This window comes from Phaseolus vulgaris, chromosome 7 (genome assembly GCF_000499845.2).
Source record: "Phaseolus vulgaris cultivar G19833 chromosome 7, P. vulgaris v2.0, whole genome shotgun sequence".
Lineage (NCBI taxonomy): Eukaryota > Viridiplantae > Streptophyta > Magnoliopsida > Fabales > Fabaceae > Phaseolus > Phaseolus vulgaris.
This window is the reverse complement of record NC_023753.2, coordinates 11,299,595-11,315,014: the sequence shown is the minus strand read 5'-3', so window position 1 is coordinate 11,315,014 and position 15,420 is coordinate 11,299,595. Positions and strand designations below refer to the sequence as shown.

Below are 15,420 nucleotides of genomic sequence, written 5' to 3'. Positions count from 1 at the left end.
GAGGTTCAGGATGAGAATTGATAGAGGAAATAACATTTCTAAAATTGGAAGATAAGGAATTGTAAGACAAGTAATTATGAATAGGATATCTACTACTTACAGTGTTGGTTGCAGTGTGGAAATCTGCAAGATAGGCAGGTTGTCGGTGAGGACGAGCTGATCTTCTTGGAAATTGGGGTGAGATGCTTCCTGGAGATGCAGACGGTGATAATTTTGATGGAGGTGTAATGTTGGATGCAGGAGCAGAGGCACTATTTGTTGGAAGATCATAGGATAATGAGGCTGGTGGACGAACAATATTAGGTGCAGGAGTAGAGGCACATGGCTCGACAGGAGGTGCAGTATCAGAAAAAAAATCAAAAGCAGAATTATATGCATTAGAAATAGGGAGAGATAAAGTGTTAGGGTCCTTAGGCAAGCCACTGTCCAATTTATATGGAAAATGGTTTTCATGAAAGATTACATGTCTTGATATCTCTATGCTATGAAACTTTAAATTTAAGATAATATAACCTTTTGTATTTTGCGGGAAGCCAAGAAAAATACCTTTGATAGATCTATCATCTAATTTTTTCCTATGTGCAGTAATGGTACTAGCATAACATAGACAATCAAACACTTCTAGAAAGGAAATGTCATATGGTTTTCCAAACAACTTTTCATGAGGAGTGATGTTATTAAGTAATGGAGTAGGAATAGCATTTATTAAGAAAACAACATGATTTACAGCAAATTCCCAAAAAATAGGAGGAAGATTTGCTTGAAAAAGTAAAGTCCAAGTTACATTTAGTATGTGTTGATGTTTACGTTCTACAATGCCATTTTGTTGTGGTGTTTCAACACAAGATTTTTGATGTATAATTCCCTTTGAAGCATAAAAATTTGACATAGCAAACTCAACACCATTGTCAGTACGAATCGTTTTGATATTAGTTTTGAAATGATTTTGAACGAAAACAGTGAAGTTAATGATGTGTTGACGCACTTCAGATTTGTTATGCAGCAGAATAACCCAAGTATAACGTGAGTAATCATCAACAATAGTCAAGAAATAACGAAAACCTTGCATAGAAATTATGGAACATGGTCCCCAAATATCAAAGTGTACACGATCAAAAATAGCAGAGGTAACATTATTACTTAAAGTGAAAGGAAGTTTTCTTTGTTTTGCACGACTACAAGTGTCACATACATGATGAGTATCAACAGTAATAAAAGAGTATTGTTTGCTTAAGACATGTAATCTTTCATGTGAAGGGTGTCTTAGTCTATAATGCCATAGTGTTTTGTCTGTGATATTACAATTAATAAAAGGAGCAAAACAATGCAGTTTAGAACCACTAGAAGCAGGCAAGGTAGTGACAAGGTACAAAGCCAGCGGTGGCTTTAACTGTACCAATCCTCTCTTGGGTGAGATTGTCTTGTATAATGCAGTGGGTTGAAGTGAAAGTTAAAGTGCATTTAAGTTGGTGTGTGAGTTTAGAAACAAATATTAAGTTTAATTGAAAATGAGGCACGTATAACACATCAGACAAATAAAACTTATCATAAAAACGTACTAAACCAGAATATGTGGCATAAACAGTTTGGCCATTTGGATGACTAATTAAGACAGGTTTAATTTTAGTATAAGTAGTAAAAACGTTCAGATTGTGACAAACATGATCAGTGGCACCAGAATCAATAATCCAAGATTCTTTTATAGAAGATAGTGAAGAGAGAAACTTACCTGTTGAAGAATGCTCAGTATTGGGGATTTCATCCGTAGAGATGGTGCCGACTTGATTAATTTGAGTGTGAGGGGCAGGATCCTCAAGGTTTTGCTTACGCAAAATGTTGGTAAGGAGTTGACACTGTTGTGATGTAAGTTGAATCCCCTTTACATCCTGTTCTTTAGGAAAAAACTCAGAAAAAGTGTCAGTAGTAATCATATTATTGGCTTGGAATGTCCAATTGGTGAATTTGTAGCCAGGAGGGAACCCATGCTTTTTATAACAGGTGTCGACAGTGTGGCCAAGACAATTACAAAAAGTGCAGACTTTTCTAGTAAAAGAAAACTTTGAGGTTTTAACATTACCAGAAGGAAAACCCACTTTGCGAAAACAAACAGCCTCAGTATGACCATATTTGCCACAAAAGTTGCATGTAATAGTGTGACTACTATTAAGACTATGAAGACTAGGGTTTTCATTAAACATTGCCTAAAAGATTTTTAAAACCAATAAAGATTTTGAAAGAGAACAGAAAAAAAATAATCAAGAACAGCAAAGAGGGAAATAAAAATCAGAGAGAAGTGCAACAGAACTCTTCATTCGAAGAGCTCTGATACCATATTACAGTAAATGAAGATGAATATTCCTTGTCTGATGTGATACTTTAATGTAACGTACGTAATCACACGTAATCGTAATGAAGAAAGAGAGGTTTTGATGAACCCTAATTGTAGAGAAAAATAAATATAAAAGAAACTTTTATTCACTTGTATATTAGAGAGTAAAATACATGGTGTATATATAAGAAAAAGATTAAGACCTAGCTGAAACAGAAAAGGAAAGTTGAGCCAAACAAACAAAGCCCAATAATTTAAAATAGAAAATTAAATATATTAACACTCGCCAATAGATCTTCTGTTGGACATAATTTAGATTCAGTCATCATAATTCTCCACCTTGATTCCATCTCAACATTATCTTTCTATGTCCTCAAACAAAAAAAATAATCCACTTCAAGCACCGTTTGAACATCGATCTTGGCAAAAACTTCATAAATAATATATATGTGGGATTCTTCTCCAAGACTATCTTTTCGATTTTGACCTCCCCAAACTCAACAAAGTCTCTCACGAAATGCAGTCTATCATTTATGTGTTTCGTTTTCTTGTCGTAGATTTGATGATCATCTAGATGTGACACTTTGACTATCACAAATTTAAGGGCCCAATTTCAGTATGTAATGCGATTATGAGTTTGCAGAGAAATTTTTATGGGATTGGAGTAGTGAAAAAAGGAAAATTGCTTGGATTAAATGAGAGTCCTTATGCAAACCAAAAAGCGGGGGAGGGTTGGGTTTTAAGTATATTAGGAGTTTTAATAGTGTGTTGCTTGATAAATGGAGGTGGAAGTTGTTAGTAGACAAATCAGGTTTATGGAGAGAAGTGGAGCTATCTAAATATGATTTTAGTGATAATAATACAAGATTCACAACAAGTAATTTACAATCATGATGGTGGAGAGATATTTGTAAAATTTGTGAAGAAGGTCAAACAGAAAGCTGGTTTGATAAACAGGTAGTAAGGAAACTAGGGAAGGGATACACTATTTACTTTTGGGAAGACAAGTGGCTTGGCAATTATTCTTTAAAACAAAGGTGTCAAGGTTATACCTTATATCTAATGACAAAAGGAAGTTTGTTCAGCATGTTGGTTTTTGTAATGAGAATGGTTGGAATGAAATTTTGATTGAATAAGGCATACTTTCGGATGGGAAAGAGAACAACTTTCACTTCTCTCTAATGACATAAATAGTGTTCAACCAAAAAGGGATATGATAGGTTGTTATGGCTAGCTAACGAGGGTGGAGATTTCTCAGGTAGATCTGCATATGTCGTTTTACAATAATCTCCTCCTTCATATCAAAGTGCAGTTATGGAGACTTTGAGGGCAATTATTATACTTCCTAATGCTCTAACCTTAGCATGAAGAATACTGAAAGGAAAAATACAAAAAAGGATGAATCTTGCAAGAAGAGGAGTTATACTTCCATCTTCAATATGCCCTTTATGTAATCAAGCAGAGGAAACGGTCCATCACCTTTTTGTGGAATGCAAGATTGCTTATTAGGTCTGGTCAATGGTTTCTAAGTGGGCAGGGACACAAATGGTTTATCATAACGACCTAAAATATCACCTTCTATAATTCTTATTTCCATAGTTTAATTCAAAAAGGAACCATGGAAGGGAGTGTGGGTAGCTGTTTTATGGAGTATTTGGGGCCAAAGGAATGAGGTTGCTTTTAAATAAGGGAGAGGGTGGATGATGAAGAAATCTTTCATTTAGAAAAGTGTCTTGGATACAGAGGAAAATAACAAATGTTTTTGCATATTATGACTTGGTTTTATATCCTATGAATTGCTTGCAATCCATGAGCTAGTTTTGATTTACATTGGTTCTAAATAAAAAATAAGGGTGCTATAGGACTAAATACATCTGTTTTGCTTTTGATTAACTAGTGTTGAAGGGATTTAATGTAAGAGTCGAAGGAAGAAATTGATATAAGTACATGAAAGGAAGTAGTAACTAACCATAATCCGAAGCAAACAAGATTTGTCATGTCTACTCTTGGTTTGCTTGTACTGTTTCGACAATGGTACAAATGTAAAGGAGGATATAACTAGGACTTTTGGGTGGAAGGAAGCCAGACAGAAGACTATCATGGTAGCTGCAAAATTATTGATGCATATTTTGATGAACCATAGTAGGAATAAGTTTTGTTTGGGATCCTCTTTGGCAACTAGGTATTCATGGGGTGTGAAAGGAGAAGAGGACTTTTTGGGTGAAAGAAAGTCGGTCAGCAGTCTATCATGGTAGCTGCAAACTTTTTGATGAATATTCTACTAAACTAGAGGAGGAATAGTTGTGTTTGGGATCCTTTTCGGCAACTAATAAACATTTTGTGTTATGTATATGTTTTATTTTTTTTCTTTTTGTATATTGGTATATTGATATGTGCACTTTGTTGGAGAGGTTTGGGTTCTCATGTTTGCAGGTTGGAGTGCATCTATCAAAGAAAGCAAATGTTTTAGAGGGAGCAGATAGTAAGAACTAAAGTTTTAGTAGGCCAAGCAAGTTGCATTATGGGGAAGTGTCACAGGGCTAGCAAAGGAAAGAAAAATAAAAGTCTGGTGTTTTAGAACTATAGGAGAAAGCAACAGAAGTTGTGAAATATTCTCGTGTTTTCTAAAGTGTTTTTTCTCATGTTTTCTTATACTTTAGAACTTAGGTTGATTCTTCGTTTTGTAACTTTGTTTCACATGCATGAATTAAGATGATTGGGTCCATTTTTGTTCATATTAAGCCACTAGCCATATATTTCTACCCTAATATTAATCCACTTGTCATCCTCTTTGAGCATATATCCTTTTCTTATTTTTAACACCTCATTACAAGCCTTCAAAAGAGAAAAATCATAATTGTCTCCACCTTAAAGGATAAAGGAGCTTTAAAACCATTTTAGGAATAAGTTTTTGAATAAGTGTAGGGGTTTACTTTAACTTTTGTTAGCTTACCTCCTTGTGATAATAAGTCGTTATTGAAAAAGAAGGAAGAAAGAAAGAAAGGAAACGAAAGGAAAAAAAATGAATAAAGCTTAGAAAAGCAAAAGAAATAGGAGTTTGATTGTAATCTTTAGATTATGCTACTTGCACTTGTGTTAGGATTTATTTCCCATTGATCTTCTATTCTCTATGGTTTTAAGTAAAGGTGGAAAAAAAATTCAAATTGCCAAATCCAATTCATAATTAACCAAATCCATATTACTTTTAAGTCCATTTAAATGGATTTATCTAAAATCTAAATCCATATTTTTGGATTTTAAGTCCAAACCATTTAACTAGATTTGGATTAGATATAGATTCGATAAATTTTTGGATAATTCAAAACGGATTTTGAGTTGGCTCAGGGCCAGGTTGAGCCGAGTCAACCCAGACCCAGGTCTAGCCGAGTCTCATGGGCCTAGGTTGAGTCGAATCGAATTGAATCAAATCGACCTAGGTTAAGCGAAGATGACATGGAACCAGGTCCAGCCGAGTTGACCTTCCTAGATCGAACTGAGTCGACCTGGGCCCATGTTGGGCCAAGTCAGCCTGGACCTAGGTCGAGCTGAGTCATCCCGAACCCATGTAGAGACGAGTCAGCCCATTCTCAAGCCGAACCGAGTCGAGCTCACCTAGGTGGAGTCGAGTCAACACGTACCGAGGTCAAGTCCAGTTGGCCTAGGCCCAGGTCAACCCAAGTCCGCTCGATATCAGGTCGAGTCGAGTCGGCCTCATACCAGGTTGAGGCGGCTTGAGTCCATGTCAAGCCAAGTCAGCTTGGACCCATATCGAGTCATGTCAGCCCGAGTTTAGGTCAACCCGAGTCGGCTTGGGCCCAAGTCGAGCTTAGTCGACTCTAGCCAGGCTAAGCCAAGTCGGTCTTGGCCAAGTTGAGTTGAGTCGGGTCGAGTTAGGTCAAGTTGAGTCGGTCTTAGCCAAGTCAAGTCAAGTCGACCGAGGCTGAGTTATGTTGATCCCACATCAAGTCAATCCCACATGGGATTTACTCTAATTGACAATGTGGATTTAATCTATTTTAAATGTATTTGAAAAATCTAAATAAATTTGATCTAGCTAAAATGGATATGGAATTTAGATTCAATCTATTGTATTGAATCTAGACTGGATTTAAAAAAATCAAATCCATGACCAGCCCTAGTTTTAAGCTTCTTATTCATCCTTTTACCTACATTTATCTTGGTCCCATTACATCCTATAAGAAGCATTTTTTTTTATCTTTGTTTGCATGTTATTCAATTGTTGTGGATATTAGAGTCTTGTTAAGTTTATGGTAGTGTTTGATGACATGAATGCTTTGAGAGTGTATACAAACCTAAACACTTGAGATTTGGAGAGTTTTTCTTGAAAATATTCTATCATTTTTTGTTCACTCATTGATTTAAGTTACCTTATTTTAGGAATTCCATTCACATTCTTCTTGATATTTTGGTTTCTTTAAGGTTGTATTTTGCCTACTACTATGCATCCCTAAGATTTGTTGTTAATCATGACATATGTATTTTCATTGTGTTTCTTTATTCAATTGTGAGTTCATGAGGTTTCTTTATTCAATCTCTTTGATGAACGTAATTTTACTCACACTTAGAATATTTAATCCTAGCATTCTTGGACTATAACCGTGAACAAATCCACTATTTTAAATAGAATTCATCTAATTATATTTATTTGGACCTTAACTGTAATAATTCTTAATTTTGGATATTTATTTACAACAAACATACTAGTGGTTACTTAAATCTAATGGTCTGACAACCCATGTGTTAAGTTGTTCATGGTCGAAGCATCTTTGTTAAAAAACTTAACTAAGGAAAGCACATATGCAACATCAAGTTTAATGAAGATGAAGGTGCATGAAGAGTAGGAAAAGTAGGAAAAGTCTAATGTAAATGTTTTTAGGCTACACAGTTTGATGGAAGCATTTGCTTATGCAAATAGACCTAATTAGTCAAACTTCAATTTGCTAGTTTGAAACATATTGGGAAACAAAAATATACTAACAATTTGAAAAGAAAATGAAACAAAATAATCGATTACATAATATTTATAGTATCTAATTATATTTTATTTTAATAATAATGGAGATCCGACATCAACTAGAAATAAGATTAATTTACAATATATACATAAGATAAACTTTACCTTGTTGAGTCAATTTTGTAGGGTTGAATTATGATTAAACACACTACCTTAATATGGTATCATATTCATTTAGAGTTTATCCTAATTGAGATTTGGTCCCTCAATTCTCATACTCAATATCCTCAACCTGAACACATACTTCTTTTCTATTAATTAATAAGTTCATCTTTGTATTTAGTTTCTTACCAACATTGTGATAAATTTTATTTTATAGGTTTTTCCATATTTATGAAGTTTCACTAATAAAGAGTATTTTATAGAAAGAAAATTGCTCAATAATAAAAAATAAATTAATAAAAATAAGCACTAGAGATGTTTAAACCCATATATAATAACAAAAAATTATACTATATAATCCCAATGGTTGGGTTGTATGAAAAAAAGAAAAAAACATATAGTCATTCAGTAAAAACATTAAAAATAGCAATAATCTGGACCCCATATAAAACTGCAAAAAAAGTTATTTGAACCGAATATATCTCCACCTTATAGAAACTAAATTTTAAAAATGATTTGTACAAGGCACAGCTAACTTTAGCTATTAAATTTAATTTCTAATAAATACATAATAAAAAATTATTACACCCAAATTAGATAGATTAAGTGATATAATTTGTTTCCATTTATGAAGCAAGAAACATAAAAGGGAAAGGGAGTTGTTATGAGGAGAAGGGTTCCTATAAGTTAGTTTAACTTACCAATATGCATGGAGATCAATTTCTTGGTGCTGTGGGGACCACAAGTGCCGTTAATTATACATTTTAGAATCCCAATCACCTTTTGTGTGAACCATGGTATTCTACCTCATCTTTGCTTCTCCATAATTCCCACTTTAATTCTTTTTTTTTCTTTTCTAAAATATGTTCACAAAAACAAAAACAAACATTTCTATTTCAATATTTTAAACCGTTTTTATACTTCCCTTAAAAAATTGAACAAATGTTTTAGAATGTACTTTTTATATAAGAACTGAAATAATGTTAAAGGCTTATTCCATATTATTAAACTCTAATTATTGTTAACTTTATACTATCAAATGAAGGAAATGACACCAATCCAATTATTTTCACCTTGATGTTATTTTGTTATGTTCATAAGGATCTTCTTAAACAATACTCATTTAATATATTTTTTATTAAATATTTGTTTTTACTATAATATGATATTAGTTCTGGTTTATGCCAAATTTTAAATAATTCAAGTATTTATAGTATGAAAATTATTAAAATATATAGGTTTTTTTATGTATGAAATTAATTTAATTTTTACTTAATCAACTCACTTAAAGTAGTTAGTTATAATAGACATTGATCTCCAATCAAAACAACAACTAATTTTGAAAAGAAACTAACAATCTTTTAAAAAAAAAGACTACTAACAATTGTTACATATACCGAATGACACATTTTAATTATTTTCATATTATAGGTGTTTGGATGGTATAAAGTTTGAATCAGAAACAAAAATCAATTTTATATTATAGTAGAGTAAAAAAAAATAGTTAACTATATATTTTTTCACTGATAAAGAAAATAAAAATCTTCTTAAAAGGTTGATTGGAAAGACTATTATACTTCTAAATACGAAACTTGAACTAATTTGGTGGTAAATGATAAAGATATTATCTTAAGAAAAATAATGTTGTTAGGGTATATGAAATTATGGCTTAATAACATAACTCATTTTATCTCATTTTCATTCTTCTCTTTATATCTCTTCTCTTCTTGTAATTATAATAACTTTTATTATCCAATTTCTTTTCATGCCCCAAACGTATCAATATTATATTTATGAGTAAACATATAAGAGTAATCTACTCCTTGTTGTTTACAAATCCACTACGACTTAGTTTGATTTTGTAAACCAATTTTACATCAATCATCTTTTTAACGAGTTGCCATCTATTATTGTTCTTAATCTTATGTATCTTCTTTTACATGACAGTATCCATCCTTAATTTTTACCAACTTTAGCATAGTCAACAAATTCTAACTAAGCTTTACTTCATAATCACTCTCTCATATATCTTCATTTGACATTTACTGTCTAGTCTTGTTTGATAAACTTTGGCTTGGTCCCTATTTGAATCTGATCCCAATTCCATTTTATTATCTCTTCAAACTTTACATCCCTAATATTGTGATATTTTGCATCTATGGTATAGACAATATCATTTGGAGTCTTTCCTCTTAAAAGAAATGCAAATTTATGAGTTATGATCAAACTTACTTTTTTTCATCTAGAATAAAAAGCTTTTAATGAAGGTTTTCTATCAAACTAAGTTTCAAAAGGTGGTTTTCCTTCCAAGGCCTTGGTTGACAATATATTTATTTATTTTTTAAAAAAAGAGGTGTTTATTGTTTCAACCCATAACTCCTTTGAAGACTATTTTCAAACAACTTTATAGTCTAATAACTGAAGACTAGATTGGCATAAATAAACTATTTTAGTCAAATCATCTTAGATTTATCAATTCGTACAAATATAATTAATGGAACCATTTTTGTCGAAAATGGTTGATCAATTCAAGAATGAGATAATCAAAAACCTTAATATTTTGTATAGTAAAAATGGTAAGAAGGAAAGTGGAGGAGTGAGAGAGGAGTTGGCCCCCCACCATGTATGATGAAATGGGCAGAAATGCATGTGGGAAGGGAGTCTCAGTCTTTTACACTTTTTCCCTTTTTCATCACACAAATTGATCAATTTTACACAATGAAATGTAAAGAAAATTAAAAATCACAAGCAAAAGTTAGAACTGGATTAGGAAATACTATTCATTTTGACATATAATTTTGATTATGACTTCAAACATAGTATTATATATTATTTTAAATATTTGTTACATTAAAACCTAATTCTTCTACCCTACTTATCCAGGAACAAGGAATGTTTTTGAAACATTGCTTATTCAAACCTATTTCTAGCATTGATTATTAAATCCTACTCAGTTTTTTATTTCACCATTATGTATGGATAGGTTTTTCAAAATCCCGCCCAAAAACTAAATTTCAAAATAGATACCCGAAAACTCACTCGCCTGAAAATCCAAACCTTGTTTAAACATCAGAGTAAAAGAAATCACAGCAAAAATCTTACCTCTTTACTCTTTCAAATACCAGTTCCAGCATTCTTCGAAGACCAATCCTGATTAAAACTGAAATTTTTTTATTCGCCAAGACCAGTACATTTTCATTTCCGTAGCAATGATTAGTTTAAAGGATAAAGATTAATATTTGCCATTTTGTAGTAACACAATTTTGTCTCTATTCTCTTTTCTCTCTGTTGTGCAGTTGTTTTTATCACGGAACAGACTTTGTGCATAACAACCTTATTAAGAAGTTATTTTTGCAAAACAATTGCCACTAACTTTTTAAATAGAATTAACTATCTTGTCTTTATGTGGTTGAATGGCACATAACTTTTATTATCCTATCAAGCAAAGACGCCAAATTCCATTATATCAATTTGTGGTTGGCCTTTCAGTAAAAGAATTCCTACATTCTCAAATATCGATCCTGAATGGTAAAAACAATGAATATAAGAAAATCTTGAATTACTTCCTTCCTCTGCTAAGCCTCTGCAGTTGATAATTGATACTCCCCCAAGATTTTCTGTTCTTTTTACTCTGAAAAAACAAAATTGAAGTGATTTTTTTTTTCACTACTTAATTCTAAAGTTAAAAGGTAAAAGCAACTAAAAATGTAGGCCTGAGAAAGCTGGAGTGCAACAAAAGATGCTAGTTTTCATCAAACTATGTCTATGTTACCTGAGATTCCATACAGGCATTTAATAGCTCCTTCTGGCGAGCACTGGCTTCCATGTCGCTATGGTTTGCAGCCATACAACTGAGAAACATGGCCATTTCCTTCATGCAAGGTTTATGAAGTGAACCAAATCTCTTGGGGTTGATAAAAAGCGTACCAGCTTTCCGACCCATTATCCTGCAACTTCACATACATCCAGGAAAATGTTAACTTCATTTTCAATTGATACAGATACATAAACATGTCATAAAAACCCATAATTGAAAACTTTATGTACCTTTTTATTAAAAAAAGAAATTATACATCAAGAAAGTTATAAATGAACGGTCAACACAACACTAACAGTCTAATGCAGTTGGTCATTTGATCACTAAAACAACTTAAAATACTGCAGTACTGCCAAGTGCTTACTGCTATTATTACAAAGCACAAGACATAAACACGGAATATCATGATGTTCTTCTGCGAATCATGTTACTAAAAAATATAACAAACCATATAGACCTTTAAATTCTCCTTAGCCCGTTTGGTTGAGAGATGGGAGAGGATGTGAGAAGATGGAATTAACATGAGAGGAGAAATAATTTTAAATAATGGTGGATCCACTTTACTCTTTTTCACTTATTTCTACTCATCTCTCTCTCCTCATTTCCTCTCTATTTCTATTCAATTAAAAACCTTTAATTTCTACTTTATTTAGGAGACAGGATTAACGTATGAGTTTAGGACATTGTATAGGAAAGAGATGTTAATAATATCTCAAACAAGACAAAACATTAACTTACATAGTCTAAAAAATAGAGTAATAACCGTCGGTGAAAATTTTGAATGGTATGTAAATTTTAAAATAGAGACTTTTTTTTAACACTTCAATTGCTTCCTTTTAATTTAATTTATTTTTTACTGATAAAAAAAATATAAAATAAATTAAAAATGCATCATACTATAATAAAGACCTAATGAAAAAGTGTTAAGAGAACTTATGAAAAATACAATTAATATATATGAATGAGTTAATTATAAATATATGGTAATTAACGCTTGAACTGTGGAAACTATAATTTAATATATTTTTACATATAGGAAGAAAATTGAAAATATGTGAAAATAATACGTTATATGTTTAACTTATTTAAAATTCAATTCATTGACATGCATAATTATATATTATGGTCCAAATTTATAGTTTGATAAAATAATTTGAAGATTATGAATGTATTCTTTTAGGGATATAAAAATGCTTATGGTTACACAAAAAAAATGCTTACTTCAGTTAAGAAGTTTTTAATTATGATAAAGGGTTACTAAGAGAGTTGGTAAAGGTAAATAATGTTAGAAAATTAGTTGAATTACAAATACTATTCAGTAATTTTGTTTGATAATAATAATATTTTCACCCGTATTGTTAAATGGAATCACGTAACTTGTGTAATGTGTTTATAATACATGCAGTTGCTATAATTACTAACATTTATCAAAGCAACTTGAGAAAGGGATGAAGATGGAACATTTTGAAGACTTTTATAGTTTATCTTATCAAACAAATACTTTGTTTTATGTGCATTATTGATATATTATTGATATATAGAAATTATTTAGACTTTTAGAAATTATTAGAATTAATTTTTTTTATATCATATTCTTTACTTACATCAAAAAACAAGAATTACTTTTTCTGTTTTAGTTTTTCATGCATGTATTCAACATTGTCTTGGAAGTTTGTAACGGCTTTACCTTCCTAATAAAATAATGAATTATTTCTTCCATAATTACAACAAGATTAAACATTTCGTAAAAGTTATTTATATATGATATTTCCATAACTATTCTAACTTACTTCAACACCATTTTTTAAATGTAAATAAATTTTTACAAAAATAAAATATTTATTTTAATCTTTAAGAAGATCCTATATGATATTATTAAATTTTATAAGATTTTGTTATCATTAAAATATAACTTCAAATGCCACTTCAACAATAAATCAGAGCTTATTTTGTCATAAAATTATAATATTAGAAATTGATTTAAATATTTTACAAATTAAATTAATATTTTCACTCTTTTAAATATTAACTTAAAAAAGGGTTTCAAAGGAACAAATTATTAGTTTATTTTTTTGTAATGAACCTATTACATCATGGTAGTTTAATTTAATCAAATGTGACTTTTTAATTATAGTGGTCCTACAAATTTGTGTGTGAATCACATAATGTGGGTCCTGAAAGCAAGAATCTGAATTGTTTGTAACTGAATGACCCTTTTTTACTTCTTTTGTTTCACTTTCTATGCTTAAAAGATTAAACTAAACATTGAGATATTTGCCTTTTTTAAGTGACACATAGTTCCTACCTCTCCTCTACTTTGTCTCTTCCTTTCTCACAACAAACTCTCTCTAAAGAAAATAAAGGAATTCCAAATCCCTCTGGCTTTCTATATGAAACTACTGACTGCTTCTTACTCTGCATTATATTTAGTTTTCTTTCTTACTAGTATAGGTAATTTTCAAGTTTACAAATACAATAGCAAGTAGTTACTTTCTTCATTCAATGGTATCAATTTTTCAATTTGATGTTAGAGACACCTACAGCAAAACAAGATTCAAATGATCAAATTTAAACATCTTTTTCAGTGAATGCTCAAATTCTGGTGTCTAAGTGTTGTGTCTTTTTACCTTTGTTTCTTTTTCCCCTTTTCTCTTTTTTGGGTGATATTTTTGTATTCACTCTGATGGTGTGTTCTTTTTGTTTATTTTAAATATCTGATTCTGTTGATTTGTGTCAACTACTGCAGAGAGACCAATGAGTACAGGAGACAGGGCAAAAATGCATGAGAGAAAGCATACCCTCTCTAAAGGATAACTTCCCTCAAACTCTTCCAGACCCTCTACCTCCATCGCCAATGGTTGCAGGCAACACCACAAACACTGATAATGGCCTTGAAGAGAATCTCAGGCTTTCTGGGGAGGAGCTCTCCTTTACCCATCCTAATCTACAACACCAAGATGTCTCCATCTATACAAGTGGAGTCACTGCCACATGTATTGACATCCCGCATTCACAGCATCTAGGTTTGAACATGGGGAACTCCTACACCAACAACATGGATAACCATTTGGTGCAAGAGGTCATTGATTCCCTTCCCTATCAGCAGTCCACTTGGGACCCCACCCCACTACTGTTCAGGAATTGCAAGACATAGCCTATGCTAATCAAATAGAACAGCAACAGCAACAAAATGAACAACAATTTCAGCAAATGGAGACTCAAAACTTCAGCCAAAGCTACAACCCCTCTTCCATACTAGACCCTCCTTACACTTCACCAGATCTCCTAAACCTTCTCCACTTACCAAGATGCTCAGCCTCATCTTTCCACACCAATCCCACCATTTGCCTCACAAACCCAACTCAGAACACACCAAACTTTCAGAATCCACTGGCATTTCTTGGAAACCTTCCAATAGGGTCAGACAACACAAATGCATCCTCAGTTTTGTATGATCCTCTATTCCATCTGAACCTTCCTCCACAACCTCCAGCCCTCGTGGCTACAGCTTGCCAACCAACTCAAGGAATGGCTCACTCTTTGGAGGGGATGAGATAGAGGGAGATGGGAGCCAGCTTGACATGGGAGTGCTGGAATTCAACAGGGTCACACCCTCTGTTAGGGAGGGAAGAGGAGGAAAAGCTACCAAACATTTTGCAACTGAATGGAAAATACAAAATCTTGAGAAATCTTATTCCAAACCCCACCAAGGTATACATCATCTATGAATTTTCTGTCTAATAAATATAAATAACATACTAATTCCTACAAATGTAACAATGTCTCCGATTCTAATTTCTAAAATATAAGTATCTTCTGATCTCTTATGAAAATATGTTGGATACAGTCATTGTCTGTATCCATTTGATTCCATGTTCGTGAAGTAAAGATCATATAAGACTCATTTTTATATATGTAAGACTAAAAGGAACTAATTTTTTTATGAAACCCAGAAACCCAAACCTGTGCCTCTGTCGCGTCGTTTTTCCGCCACTTGTGCTCGCCGTTTCGCCGCCGTCGCTTGCGTAATTCGCTGCCTCCGTCACTGCGCACCACCGCACACGCTGCTGGCGCTACCTCGGCCACTGCACACGGCTGCAGAAAATGAATATGAAAATTATAAAGACCCTAAACTTA

The 15,420-nt window shown here is 32.3% G+C and overlaps 1 protein-coding gene and 1 pseudogene across 2 annotated transcripts; one reads left to right on the top strand and one right to left on the bottom strand.

The window, feature by feature from the left end:
• Positions 1 to 10,891: 10,891 nt before the first annotated feature.
• On the bottom strand, positions 10,892 to 15,413 carry LOC137828218 (uncharacterized). 2 transcript variants are annotated; one of them, XM_068634698.1, is made up of 3 exons: positions 15,247 to 15,413; positions 11,239 to 11,413; positions 10,892 to 11,097 (listed from the first exon to the last, which is right to left on the bottom strand). In XM_068634698.1, exons 2-3 carry the CDS (start codon positions 11,407 to 11,409, stop codon positions 11,026 to 11,028), a joined length of 243 nt encoding a protein of 80 aa, XP_068490799.1. In that variant the 5' UTR covers positions 11,410 to 11,413; positions 15,247 to 15,413; the 3' UTR covers positions 10,892 to 11,025. The 2 variants fall into 2 exon arrangements, with proteins under 2 accessions (XP_068490799.1, XP_068490798.1); XM_068634697.1 differs by having other exon boundaries at positions 11,239 to 11,419; positions 15,247 to 15,407.
• Positions 14,134 to 15,024, top strand: LOC137829037 (transcription factor bHLH91-like; annotated as a pseudogene).
• Positions 15,414 to 15,420: the final 7 nt, after the last annotated feature.